At 41.7% G+C, this 14,163-nt stretch overlaps 1 protein-coding gene across 2 annotated transcripts in view; it reads right to left on the bottom strand.

Annotated features, from left to right (window-relative positions):
- PRKCA (protein kinase C alpha) overlaps positions 1 to 14,163 on the bottom strand; it is a 490,096-nt gene that overhangs the window by 153,487 nt on the left and 322,446 nt on the right. For both annotated transcript variants that reach the window (XM_003417295.4, XM_023556975.2), the window contains exon 4: positions 2,443 to 2,554. In XM_003417295.4, coding sequence (XP_003417343.1) covers positions 2,443 to 2,554 — 112 coding nt within the window. The remainder of the gene's footprint in view (positions 1 to 2,442; positions 2,555 to 14,163) is intronic.

The raw sequence follows: 14,163 nt of genomic DNA, 5'->3' as shown, positions 1-14,163 counted from the left end.
TGCACTGGGGTTGGCTTGGCTCCATTACCTTTTATATTTTGGGAAGCTCATTTGCCCTCTCTGATTCCATTCCCTATTGTGCAAAGAAGAGGTTGACCCAGGCAAGTCATTTGCTGAAACATTTTTTTTTTTTTACCAAGTGAAATTGTATCTAGGACTACTATTACACTATGTAAGGGCAAGTCCCTGGGTGGTACAAACAGCTAATGTACTAGGTTGCTTACTGAAAGGGTTCAAGTTTGAGTCCACCCAGAGGTACCTTGGAAGACAGGCCTGGAGATCTCCTTCCAAAAAATCAGCCATTGAAAACCCTATCGTGGACTGTTCTATTCTGACACACATGGGGTCACCAAGAGTCAGAATCGACTCGACTCAGTGACAGCTGGGTATGGAAGGGCACAGGAAGAAGCTTCTCTGGAGAAGTTAAGGGTCGGGGTCCTGATAACACCAGCTTATTTTCCTCCTCCCTCCAGGAATGAACACAGGCAGTGGCCTCAGAAACCCGAGGATCCCAGGGAAAAGTATACAGCAAAACAAAATACACTGGTCCAGGTCAGTGGTTTTCAAGATTTTTTCGTAATGGAACCCTGTCTTCAAACAAAAATCTAAAGCAGAATCCTAATATACAAGCCAGGTGAATGTTATTTTATTAGCATAATCTGAGTTAATAAATTCAAATTTATACCATTTATTTATTAGAAAGACATTTGAAGATAACCAATAAAGCCCTTTTATCAAAACAGCTGTTTGGTAGCAGCTGTTGGGGATGCTAGTTGAAGTCTCGGACCAGGCTCACCATCGCATTTATTTCTCTATTTTCTTAAAGTTGTACAGAATCCAAAAGTCCTGATTTACACAGAAGAGTGCATGTAAATAGAGCAGTTGGCCTCGCTATCTCAGCAGACCCTGCAGCTAGATGAACAAGGCAGGAGAAACCTGATCGCAAGTTCCAACTCCGGTATGATCTCAGAGGGGTCAAGGTTGAGTATGCAACACATTCGAGTGTTCATTTTTGTTCCAACTTTTAAAATAGTTAAAAATATATTTATAAATGCACTTAGAATTAGCACTTGCAGAACCCCTGAAAACCATGCTTGGAATTCTAGGGTTTCTTGAATCACAGACAGCCACTGGCCTCAATGATCACAGAGGTTTTGTTAGGCTATTAAGTTCTATAACTTCATTAAGTGAAGAACTCTTGTCTTCCGTGGGAGAGACCTGGGTTCGATTCCTGGAGAATGCCTTTCATATGCAGTCACCACCCATCTGTCGGTAGGGGCTTACACGTTGCTGAACATATTTCAGCAGAGCTTCCAGACTAAGATGGGCTAGGAAGAAAGGTCCAGTGATCTATTTCAGAAAATCAGCCAATGAAAATCCTAGGGATCGCAAGGGTCCCATCTGCTTCTATGGTAGGGATGGTGCAGAACTGAGCAACGTTTTGTTCCGTTGTGCATGGGGTCGCCATGAGTTGGGGGCCGACTCGATGATGGCAGCTAACAATACGACAGTCCATCTACTCTGTAATGTTCACATATCTTGGCTTTTGGTTATGTGCGTTTACTACATTTACTCCATGTAGGATATTTCTGCCACAATAGTAGTCATTAATGAATGACAGTATGATGGCATTTCCATATCTCATCCCTGTCTATTAGAGAAGCAAGGCTGGTAATCAACTTTTCATGTCCTAAAAGCACAGACTCTTATTTAAACAAATAAATACCTTGGGGAATCATAACTTAAGGAGCAGCAGAGCAAAGCGTTTTGGTAATTGTTTTTCCTTCCCTGTGGTATTTGATGAAGACACATACATTACAAGCAAGGAGAATGGAAAAGCACTGGTGTCTCCCTCCTCATGGTCTTCAGGGATTTCTCTCTAAAGAGACTGAAATAACGTTTATCTCTCCATAAACATGCAGGATGGATGAACTTCAGTAGATGCTATCCTGGTTTTTATTTTCTTTCTGGTTTCAGTTTTAAGGAGTGCCTACTAGATTTTTCCACAGTCCACCCACTAACTACAGACATAGCAAGATAATGACTATGGTTGCTTTGCTTATTCTGAAGTCTAACCAAATGTGGGATCTGGAGGTGGGGAAGAGTCTTCTTTCAGTGCATGGGGAAGGTGCTTGCTTTGGGGCTTGACTAGCCTAGATTTTACGGTGACTGAAGATTTCTACCACTAAAAAAAGTGACAGCGCCAATTTCATTTATAAGTAGGTACCTTTTTATGGGTTCATAATTAGGCAATCAAATCATTTAGTAAATCAGAACTTCAACAATGGAACGATTCTATGCTTTTTTAGTTTGATATATATCTGGACTAATTCTCTATATTAATGAGTCGCTGTTCAAAAGTTACTGAGTCTCAAGTGCTCAGTAAACCCTAAGCATAAGCTACAGAGCCTCCCCACCTAATGGAAAAGAAAACTTACTTACTGTCACATTTCATCCCTTGGTGAATGAGTCCGTACAGCAATGACCCACAATGATCACAGAAGGTGGGGCTTCCATAAGTGTGGATTTTAAATTTGTGCTTGCTCCTTGGGTCCTGGGGGAAAAGAAACACAATACTCATTCCAACCATGAAAGTACTACATTTTTTAATTAAGCTAAGCTTTTTTCTAGCCCCACAGCTCTCCCATCCCCACGTCAAGGTTGGATAGTACCAGGCTATGCACCATTCTCTGAGTCACACAGTGCGTGGTGGCGACTTCCTGCCACACAATGTTTTAATAGGCTGACCATCCTCGACCATGTAATAAATACCCACGTTTCCCCTTTTTATGGAGTGTAACTTGCAAATACCAGGGTTTCTACCAAAGTGATCACTTCTGGACCTATAGCCATCAAAGCCCTTGAGGACAAGCACAATGCCTTAGACATCTTAGTATCAGCATCCCCAGTGCCCCAATGCAGTCACAGGCTGCCACACAGAGTAGGCACAAAACTAGGGTGTGTTTGTTGAATTTAACTGAATGACCCCCATTGGTGACAGGTCAGAAGTCACTCACAACCACAGGATAAATGTGGGACAACTCCCCTGGAGCATCACTTGGACTTCATGGTAAGGTATTTAGATATTATGTTTGTTTGAAAGTGCATGTGAGCATTATAAAGTACACTGGTAATTTTACCTTTGTTTTAAAACACAACTGGTGACTCTGAAGAAGTCTGCAGGTCCTGGAGGCTGTGCTACATCCATCCTACCCAAACTTACTGACCTCTGCTACTAGAGGCTCTTGTGGCAAGATTTGGAAAAGCACAGGTCCAAAGACTCTAGAATTCTCCAACTATAGCTATGACACAGAACTCAGACCACATGCAGAAGAATGCACTCTTCTATACCTCAGTGTGCTGTAAACATTTTCTTCCAAGAGAATGCAAGTAGGATTTGGACCACGACAAAGTGATCCTCATTTCGGCTCAACATGAAAAAGGGAACTATGGTGCTTCCAGCCATCAGAGATCTGTGTCTTGATTTTGAACATGACGTTGTACGTGGTAATGTTGATGCAAACGGACACTGGTGTCTCAGCAAGAGGCTGCACAAACTCATGGTTTGTGGTGCAGAAGGCTATCCCCTTCCTCCTCCTCTCGAACCTCACTGATCATCTGCTGTGTGCCAGGCCTGGGACAAGAGCCTGAAGTCCATTTTTTCCCTGGATCCTTCTGGCAGCATACTCTAGTCTGTATTGCGGAGCTGTATCTTATTATCTTAATTCAACCGCTGCTGCTGTTGTGTGCCATCAAGTCAATTCTGACTCAAAGTGACCCTATATGACAAAGTAGAACTGCCTCACAGGGTTTCCTAGGCTGTAATCTTTATGGTTGCTAAGAGTCGGAATCAACTTGATGGCACTGGGTTAATCTAATCTTTACGAGAGCACATTTGTGGGTCTTTTCTCCTGCAGAGAGGCTGATGAGTTTGAACTGCTGACCTTTCGGTTAGCAGCTGAGTGCTTAAGCACTGCACCACCAGGGATCCTTTTAATTCAACTACATGTTGGCAAATGCACAAACTGATAAAACCAACCCAGGATCCCTTTCTGTTCCCCATCCCCTTCACCCATTCAAAATTGACCTCGTTCTCCAGGATCCAAAATGCAAAGAAACACAAAGCAGGATATCCTTGCTTTTGACCTTCTAAAGGCCTAGGTCCTAGGGATTTAAAGAAATTTCAAAGGTAATTTTGAATTAAATTCACATTTTGATTGACTTCAGAGCCTAAAACCAAACCCAAAGCCATATATACTCCAATGAATTCTTATGTTTTAAATACAGATTAAAAAATTCTGGAATATTTTAATCATGTAGAAAATGTTAACATTTCCCTCTATTTTTCACCATTAATTACTATCCTATTCTTATAGAGAGGTTAATGACCTTCGCAAAATCACATGGTGGGTTATTCACAGAGCTGGAATTCGACCACTGTCTGTATCTGTGACACTGATTCCCATATAAGAACTTTCAGAAATCTATCTAGAATGAGGACCTGGCTCTCTTAATGCCTTGTTTTTTGTAATAATAGAAAAAAAAATTTTTTTAATAATCCCATTTTCTGTTTTTGTAAATAAAGTTTTATTGGAACACCACTACACTCATTCACGTACACATACACGGCCCATGAGTGCTTTCATGAACAACGGCAGAGTTGAGTTGTTGTAACAGAGACTGTATGGCAAAGAAAGCCTGAAACATTTACTATCTGGCTCTCTACAGAAAAAGTTTGCCAGTCTCTGCATCATTGTTGTTAGGTACTGTAGAGTCAATTTCAACCCAGAGCGACCCCGTGTAACAGAGCAGAAGTGTCCCTATGGGGTTTTCTTGGCTGTTATCTTTACGGAAGTAGATCGCCAGGTATTTCTCCCGTGGAGCCGCTGGGTGGGTTCAGAACCACCAACTTTTTGGTTAGCAGCTGCATGGTTAACCATTTGTGCCACCTGAGCTCCTAATCTCTGCATTCCAAACCCGTTGCCACTGAGCTGATTCTAACTAGCGCCCCAATAGGACAGAGCAGAACTGCCCCATAGGGTTTCCAAGGAGCAGCAGGTGGATTTGAACTGCCAACCTTTTTTGCTTAGCAGCTGAGTTCTCAACCACTATGACACCAGGTTCCAATCTCTGTATTAGAATAGTGTTTTTCCAAGTATGATCCCTACACAGCAGTAGGATCAGCATCACCTGGAACTTGTTAGAAATGCAAATTATTGGGCCCCTCTGCAGACCAAATGAATCAGAAACTCTAGGGGTAGGATCTAATGGACTGTGTTTTAGCAAGCCCTGCAGATGATCCTAAAGACGGCAGGAAGCACACTAAAGATTGAGAGCCACTACTTTAGAAGGTAACTCAACAAATACATAGTAAGTGCCTAATAGTTGCCAAGTGCATACACGTGAAGATAGTTAATATTCTTGAGGCAAGTCCCTAGTTTACCTGCTAAATGTCTCTCAGTGTATGAAAAGTTAACACTTCCCTTGGGAGATCAATTTTTCCAGCAAGTAGTAGCTGTGAATATGAAGCCCACCAAGTTTTCTGATATCCCAGGACATTAGGTAGAAGGTTGAGGGAACAGGCCAGTGCCATGACCAATAAAAAGTCCCTGTGTTCACAGTAAAGGTTGTGCTCTTCAATGTAGAGGGCAAAGTGGATGCTAGGGGAGAGGAAGTAACCCGTAAACAGCTCATGCGGAGCCCTCCAGAGTATGGCACGTGCCAGGTGTCCCCAGGCGGCTGTCCTGCCAGTTGGCTGTCACATAGATCTCTGTTGACATTACACATGGACAACTTGCTTCACTTTTCAGGAAAACGTAAGCCTTACTCATCCAACCCCCATATGGCATCTTCAGGCTGTAGAAAGAGAAGAAACCATTGCTTCCACCACCTACAAAAGTCTGGAGTCCAACCAAGTCTTTGAGTCTTTCACACCCCAAAATTGAGTAGCCAACAATCATGCCTATGAATAACGGCCACACTGACAGTAACAACATGACCCATTTGTTGATCATCAAGTGTGTGCAGGTGCTTTACAAAAACCAAGATCTCTGTTTAAAACAAGAGAGACTTCAGTAACAAGGGCAGTTACTGAGATTCTGGAGACTTGAGTTCTGACCCCAGCCTTGCCTCTTACTAACCATGTGACCTTAGGAAAGTCATGTCACTTATTTACAGGACAGAGGTAATACCAGTTGTGCACATGCCCTAGGCTGGGGGGTGACTCAACTTAGGGAAAATATAAGAACAGGCTCTGCAACCAGAACATCTCTAAGAAATACAAAAGGAGATTATTAGTATCCATGGATGTAAACGCCATGGTGCCCCAAGGTTTCCTAAAAATACTGCAGTGACTTGGATCTGAATGGGACGGGAAAGTAATCAACTTCCACAGGCGGTCAGAACAGAGGCCAAGAAAAGTGGGGACACTTCCTGTGGTTCTTGCGTCCCTGTCTACTGCACACCATGGCTGGCCTCCCAAGGCTTTTGGCTTGGCAAGCTCCTCAAGCGGTACCGTGTGAAACCAACTGCCAACCCAAGCCGCCGCAAGCATTGTCTTAGCATAGGGAGGAACCTACTGCCTGTGCCACACCAATGGAGGAACTTGGGAGCATGGAAACTCTTTTCCAGTCTAATTAATCTCACCTTGTGTGACAGAAGAAACACAGTGTTAGCTAAAGACCTGTGACTTAGGATGATTTGCAGAGAGCAACTTGAACTAAAAAACTTCCTGGGCTTTCTGTGTTTCTATCAATAGCCACTAAAGAGAGGTGCAGCCTGGGCCAAGCTGGTTTACTTCTTTGGGTCTCAACATCTCCATCGGGAACATGAGGGCATTGGATTGGATGAGTGTTTCTAAGGCGGTATTCCACAGAGTCCTGTGGGTGCCAGGAGGTGTGTCCTGGGGTCTTCCAAGGGTAAGAGAAGAAGGGGCAGGAGAGGAAGGCTGCTGCTGAAATTAAAATTTGAAAACAACTGGACTAGATGGTTTCATCTCGTCCTTTTTTTTTTTAACTTTTTACTTTAAAATAATTCATGACTCACAAGAAGTTGCCAAAATTACACGGAAGTGTTCCTGTATACTCTTCCTCCAGCTGCCTCCATGGTAACACTTTTCATAGCCATAGTCCATTAGCAAAACCAGGACACTGACAAGTGCAGTACTATCAGCTAAGCTACAGACTTCAGTACTTCACCAGATTTTACATGCATAATGCCAACGCAAGTATCTTTACTGTATGATTTATGAATTAAACGCACTGTTTGTAGAAGGGGGAATTCAGTAATATTTGCCAGGTAAACACCACTAACCCAAGAAGACCACCACCAAAAGAACATCTGTTGCTTGTTCGTTAAATATATAACCCACAGGATCTCATGTTAAGGGGTCGTGGGAGGATGAACCTAAAGACTTATCTGAAAATAGAATCAGAATGCTTTTCTCTAAGTAAAGGAAACACATGCTGTCTCCAAACCGTTCTGACTGGTTCTTAGAACAAAATCATTTTGAGGCACGGGCTGACTGAGGGCTCACCCAAGGTATGGCACTAGCTAGGAGCCATTGGAGATTCAGAGGTGTGTAAGGTAAAGGTGTCCAGGTGATGCCAGTAACAGAACACCAAGGCATGAGCTGTCACCCACTGGCTCAGGGGCAGGTGTCATGATACTTGTCAAACGAATCATACAAACAACAACTGCTGTGGTATTCAGACAAAGCTTTGTGTGGCCAGGGAGGTGTATAGGGAAGAGCTGGGCCATGAAGAAGGAGCTGAACCTTAGGTATCCTTGTGTTCAAGTCTCACTTGTCCTCAGGTTGTGAGGGCAGTGTTGGATGGGCAGGCCTCCAGGGTTCTTTCTTACATTATGATCCCTGACATACAGTCCTCCACTCGGGTGATCCCCAGGCAGCACCTCGGATCCTCTCATCTGTGCCTTTGCTTTGGCTCTTCCCTCCACCTTGCACAACCACCTTACCCCAAATTTCATCTGCTGAAATACCTAACAAGGCAAAACAAAAGACAGCATGCCCCTCCCAGGAAGCCTCTCCAGATGTTGGTGCCAGATACGATCTCTCCGCCCTTTAACATTCCAGAGCATTTTATTTCTTTCATAGGCTGCTTATCACATTTTGCCATTTATGACAGACACTGCTATGTCTCTCCTTTCATCTTTCCTTCATTTATCACGTGCAAACACACACTCACACACTCACACAGGACAGACACGACAGGCTAAAAAATAGGAAAGAGAGGTCATAAAGTATATTGATGAATTAGCCAGAACCAAAGATGAGACTTAAGTATTAAATAGGTATTCAACTCTGAGCTTCCTGGAAACCAAGGCAGAAAGGGGAAACTTGAAGGGTTCTTTAGAGACTGTGATGCTACCTAAGGGCAGATACGTGTCTTGGTATCAAAAGTAATTTTGTCACGCACATGGTAGACCTTCGATAAATGTGTGTGAAAGGAAATGAAGTGTACACCAACGTTCACTGCAGCACTAGTCACAGCAGCCAAAAAGTAGAAAAGCCTAAATGTCCAACTGGTGAATGGGTTACATACATGCAATGGTATATTCTAACAACAACAACAAAAACCCAAGCCCATTGTCGGCAAGTCGGTTCCAACTCATAGTCAGCCTATAGGACAGAGCAGAACTGCCCCATAGGGTTTCCAAGATTGTAATCTTTATGGAAGAAGACTGCCACATCTTTCTTCCATGGAGTGGCTGGTGGGTTCAAACCACCCCTCTCGGTTAACAGCCAAACATCCATTGCACTACCAGGGGCCTTTAATGGAATATTACTCAGTCTTAAAGAGAAATGAAGTCCTCACGCATGCTACAACATGGATGAACCTTGGAAACATTATGCGGAGTGAAATAAGTCAGTCACAAAAGAACAAATATTATGTGATCCCACTTACATGAAATATCTAGAATGGGCAAATACATAGAGACCAAAGATTATTTAGTGGTTACCAGGGGCAGGTAGGAGGTAATTTTTTGTTTGTTTGTTTTTTAGGGGCAGGTGGGAGGTAGGAGGGGAAAAAGCAGGCGGGCTCATTGCTTGGGGGACACTGAGCTTCTGTTAAGGGTGATGAAACAAGCTGGAAATGGATACTGGTGATAGTTGAGTAACATGATAAACATAATTCATGGCACTGAATTTTACATATGAAAATGTTGAAATGGCAAATGTTTTGTCACATATACATTTAACACAATTAAAAAAAAAACTCTGACAAAGCATACTTTTATCAGTATTCACCTGAGCGTTCTAGATAAAGAGATCTCACACCTAAGGTGTAAAGTTGGCTGCATTCAAGTACCACGACACAGGTGGACACTGACTCTTCACTCTTACCGAGTTGGTAACATTTTTCTCTTTAGCGCATACATGGAAATCTTAAAATTTTTACTTTTTTCTAGGCTCTGGCAGCCTCTCATTAAGTGGAGTATGAAACCTACTGTCATATGTCACAAGCCTGACACTATATAATGAAAGGGAGAAACCTTCAGCTTAGACACTCCTGTCATACACGTGGTTGGGGAAAAAGTGAAGTTTTTGACTAAAACACTTTCCATAGGCACAAATGAAGTCTGACCCACCTATTTAAATCTAGACCTCTTAAAAAGAAAAAAATAACAAATAGTTCAAGGTCTATTGAAGCATTTGCCAGTCTCCCATTTCTTAGCTTTATAATATAGCAGTGTAATCCCTCCCCCGGAAACATCAACTTGGAAATGTTTCTCACTATCTCTAAGAGGACTTTTCAAAATCCATCATCATCATTACCATCACCATCTTGTAATTTGTTAAAAATGAATCCATGGATCTACACTGCACAAAATTTCGAGGCTGACTGGGCCTTAAATTTCTGAGATACGCTCTTAGTGTATTATCCATAACCATTTGGGAAGTATAATCCCGGGAAGTTTGAAATGAAGACTGTAATCTAGCAATACATAGTGTGAAACCTCTACTAGAGCTAAAGCCCCCACATCAACACCAAAAAAACCAAACCTGTTGCCATTGACTCGATTCCAACCCATAGTGACCCTACAGGACAGAGCATAACTGCCCTGTAGGGTTTCCAAGGAGCAGCTGGTGGATTCACACTGCCGACCTTTCCATTAGCAGCCGAGCTCTTAACCACTGCACAACCAGGGCTCAGTCCATAATGCTTTATGACAAGGATGTTTATATTTAGATAGATATCACTTCACATGCCTTTTTAATTTGATGAGCAAAATAATAGAAGGCTTTTAGCCAGAGGTGGTCCTGGGTTTAATTTTCCACTCGTGTTTGAATGCCTCCAAGGAGCCCCCATGGGGCAATGGTTGAGCACCAGGTTGCTAACCGAAAGGTCGGCAGTTCAAACTCACCAGCTGCTCCTCGGGAGAAAAGACCTGGTAGTCTGTTCCTGTAAAGATTATGGACTAGGAAACCCCCTGGGACAGTTTACTCTGTCACACAGGGTCACTATGAGTGGGAATTGACTGGACGGCACACAACAACAAAATGTCACAGGTTTCCCCAAGGGACCGAAATGTCATTGAGGGCTGAGGGTCAAGTTTTAAATGTTGTTTGAATAAAATGTTTTTAACCGAGCAAAGCCCTAGGGTATGACTTCCTCAAGTGCCTGGAGCAGTGTGGCTCCTTCAAGCTGCTTCCTTTAAATACCGAGGAAAATTCCTTGCATTGCCTCTACTTCACCATCTGATATGTTCTCATAAATCAAACTTATAAGCCAAGCTTGGGTCTAAATGTCACCCACGTGCTGACTACATGAGCAACACTAAAAACACTGTTCCTGTGGCGAATCCAGCAGCATTTCTGTGATCGTAAATTTCTTGAGAAGCAGCCTTTTTTTTTTTTAACTCTATGATTAAAAAAAATAAAGTTCCTAGCTTTAAATATTTTCATTAACATGAGGACGTTACTAAAGCCAGATCATATGATTCATGTGATTTTAATTAAAAAAATTTTTTTTTTTTGCTCAGCTATGCAAGATGGTGTAACCATTCAATGTGAAGCCACAAAGTGCTTTAAAAAAATTCCAGATAAATCTCCACCAGCAAGATAATGGCTAAATAAACTGTAATGTATTTACACGGCGGAATACTATGTAGCAGCTAAATCATGAGGCAGATCTTTCTGTAACAACACAGACAGATCGCTGAGATACATTGTCTAATGAAAAAATCGAGTCACAGAATGAAACATAAAATATGACATTTATGTAAAAAACAGAAATGAAAATAACCTCCGCAAGCAGAACAATAATACAGCTTTTCCCTAGATAGGTATCTATGTAAATTGCCTCTGGGGAAGTCAGGGGAGAGATTAGGCTTTAAGATACCAGTGAAAGCAGTATTTAACATTGAAAAGATTTAAGTTAAAAAAGAAAACAAAATACAAATGAATTCATATATTATCTATGTAATTCAAATTACCATGAATCCTAGCTAAATATATTTGGTTATATTTCAGCTAGTTCATGAGACACCACTAAAAGGAGAGCTTACACGAGGATTTGGGGTACCCTGTCAGATCTGATGGAGTCTCTGAAGGGTGCAAAAAAATGGTTGATGCACTTGGCTGTCAACTGAAAGGTTGAAGGTTTGAGTCCACCCAGAGGTACCTCAAAAGAAACTATTTCTGAAAATCGGCCACTGAAAACCCTATGGAGCACAGTTTTAATCTGACACACAAGGGGTTACAAAGATTTGGAACTGACTTGATGACAACTGGATTTTTTGGTCACATCTAATAAAAAACTTATTATTAAAACTGGCTTTGTTTGCAGCTTCTCTGGCAATCTGCTGGGGAGAAGGTGTCCATATGAGATCACTATGCAGATACCTGGTACTACCAACCATCAGTTGAAACTTACTTAAATCTTAATTAAAAGCCATGTTATAGCCAGGTTTTGAACTGATCATTCCAACTTGACCTCTGCTGAGAATCCAAATTTCCACTCCAGATATACTGAATCAGAATCTTGCTAAAATGTAGATTCTGGTTCAGTATATCTCTGGTGGAAATGCAAGTTCTCCGCAGGGGGTCAAATCAGACCGAACAGGTTCGAAGCCCTGGTTATAACCAACATTGTCTTATTTTGTAACAAATTTTATATGTTGCCAACCTCTGCAGACATCAACATAAGCCAAATTTCTGCCCCATCAATTACCAACTTTCAAATTCCAAAAGAATCTTAGATGATTTAGTATGAAATTCTGATATCAAAAGAAAATGTTTAAAATGTTGCAAATATTCAAACTACAAAGCCTAAACACTATTCACTAAAAAATGTGATAATCTTTAAACCTTAAACCAAAAATATCCTTTGAAGTCTTCTTAAAACCAAATAATAGTTTAGCTTAACTAGTAAAAAATATCTGCCTTGAGCATTACGCTTTTTTAAGAACTATCTATATGGGATCAAACTGATAACAAGAACAGATAAAAAGAACAGATAAGAATCTTAGGGGACAATGAGTTTATTTTCATGGGGGAGGAACAACCCAGAAAAGGAGAGTGAGAATGGTTGCACAACTCAAAGAATGTAATCAATGTCATTGAATTGTACATGTAGGAACTGTTGAATTGGTGTCTGTTTTGCTGTTGCTCAACAACAAAATAAAAACAAATAAGATATTTCCTAGTTAGCAAACAATTTTTTTTCATTTGCTTCAAAAATTATTTATTGAGCACCTACTATGTGCCAGGAGTTTTGCTGGAGCACAGTGTCCAGGTGGTGAAGAGGCCAGGTGTGGTACAGGTGTTGCCTCATCTGGAGAGGCTAGGTAATGCTGTTTTAATGAGTCACTTCTAACTCAGTGGTTAACACACATTTATTTATTACTCTTCAGTCTGGGAACCAAGCTGATGGAACAGCCCCTATCTGGGATATTGCCAGTCTTGTGGCAGAGGGAACAGAGAAATGGCAGAACCAATCAATAGCTCTTAAATCTTATACTCAAAAAATGATACTATCATTTCTGCTCACATTTTACTGGCCAAAGAAAGACACATGGCCAATCTGGACGTCAACATGGTGAATCTACACATCAACAGGCTGAGGATGTGTAATCCTCCCCCAGGAAGAGGCAAGCAAGTATTTTAAACAATAATATAATCTACAAAAATCCTCATGAACCTTAGAATCTTTTGCTATTTTATATTATTTGATGAGGATAAAAGAATGGGTTCCCTCTTCCAACTCTGAAAGCTGAAAGGATTGAGTTCAACTGAAAATAGCTTTAAGTTGGTGATGATGTCAAATAACATCATCTACCTTTTAGATACGACATTCCTTTCACAGCAAAGCAGTAATAAGCAGCCCCAATCTCTTTGGCTTGCCCCCAACATTTATTTCTGGTCACTATTTGTCAGTAGCTATGGAGTTTTTTTTTTTTTATGGAGTAGGAGCATCACTTTTACTCATTACGGGACCCAGGGGTGAAGGGATGACTGCTCCTTGGAACCCACCACTTTCATGGTCTCCCTGGGCAGTACAAAGAGTTAACACTCTTGGTTGCTAACTGAAAGAGTGGAGGTTCAAGTCCACCCACAGGTGCCTTGGAAGAAAGGCCTCACAATCTACTTCTGAAAAATCAGCCACTGAAAATGCTATAGGGCACAGTTCTACTCGGACACCCACGGGGTCATCATGAGTCAGAGCTGACTCAGTGGCAACTGGTTGTATTCTCATGGCAGAGAGAGAGAAAACAGAGCAGGAGGTAGAGCCAACCATGCAATTGCTGACCATGCTTCTCGTAAGCGGCAGACTTCACACCTGATCACTTCCCAGCAGTCAAAGCAAGTCGCAGGGCCTAGCATGACCACTGGTGGGGGATGCTCTGCCTCCAGAGAGGCTCTTAACCATTTGCCACCACCATATGGATGTACTGTAACTGATTTAACCAATCCCCAATTCCTGGACATCTAGGTTATTTCCAGTTTTTCACTATTCTAAACGACACTGTCACAAGTGTCTATGAGCACATTGTGCAAGTACAGATGGGAATGTTGGGTCAAAGGGATGAACATAAAATATTAAATCTAAAAGCCATGCATCTATCATAAGCCAGAGGTCTGTTTATGATCAAGACGCTCTAGTTGCGCTACTCTGTTAATTAGCCTTCTAGAGAAGTTTG

This window comes from Loxodonta africana, chromosome 18 (genome assembly GCF_030014295.1).
Source record: "Loxodonta africana isolate mLoxAfr1 chromosome 18, mLoxAfr1.hap2, whole genome shotgun sequence".
NCBI lineage: Eukaryota > Metazoa > Chordata > Mammalia > Proboscidea > Elephantidae > Loxodonta > Loxodonta africana.
The sequence above is the reverse complement of the archived record's forward strand: the minus strand, read 5'-3'. Positions and strand labels throughout refer to the sequence as shown.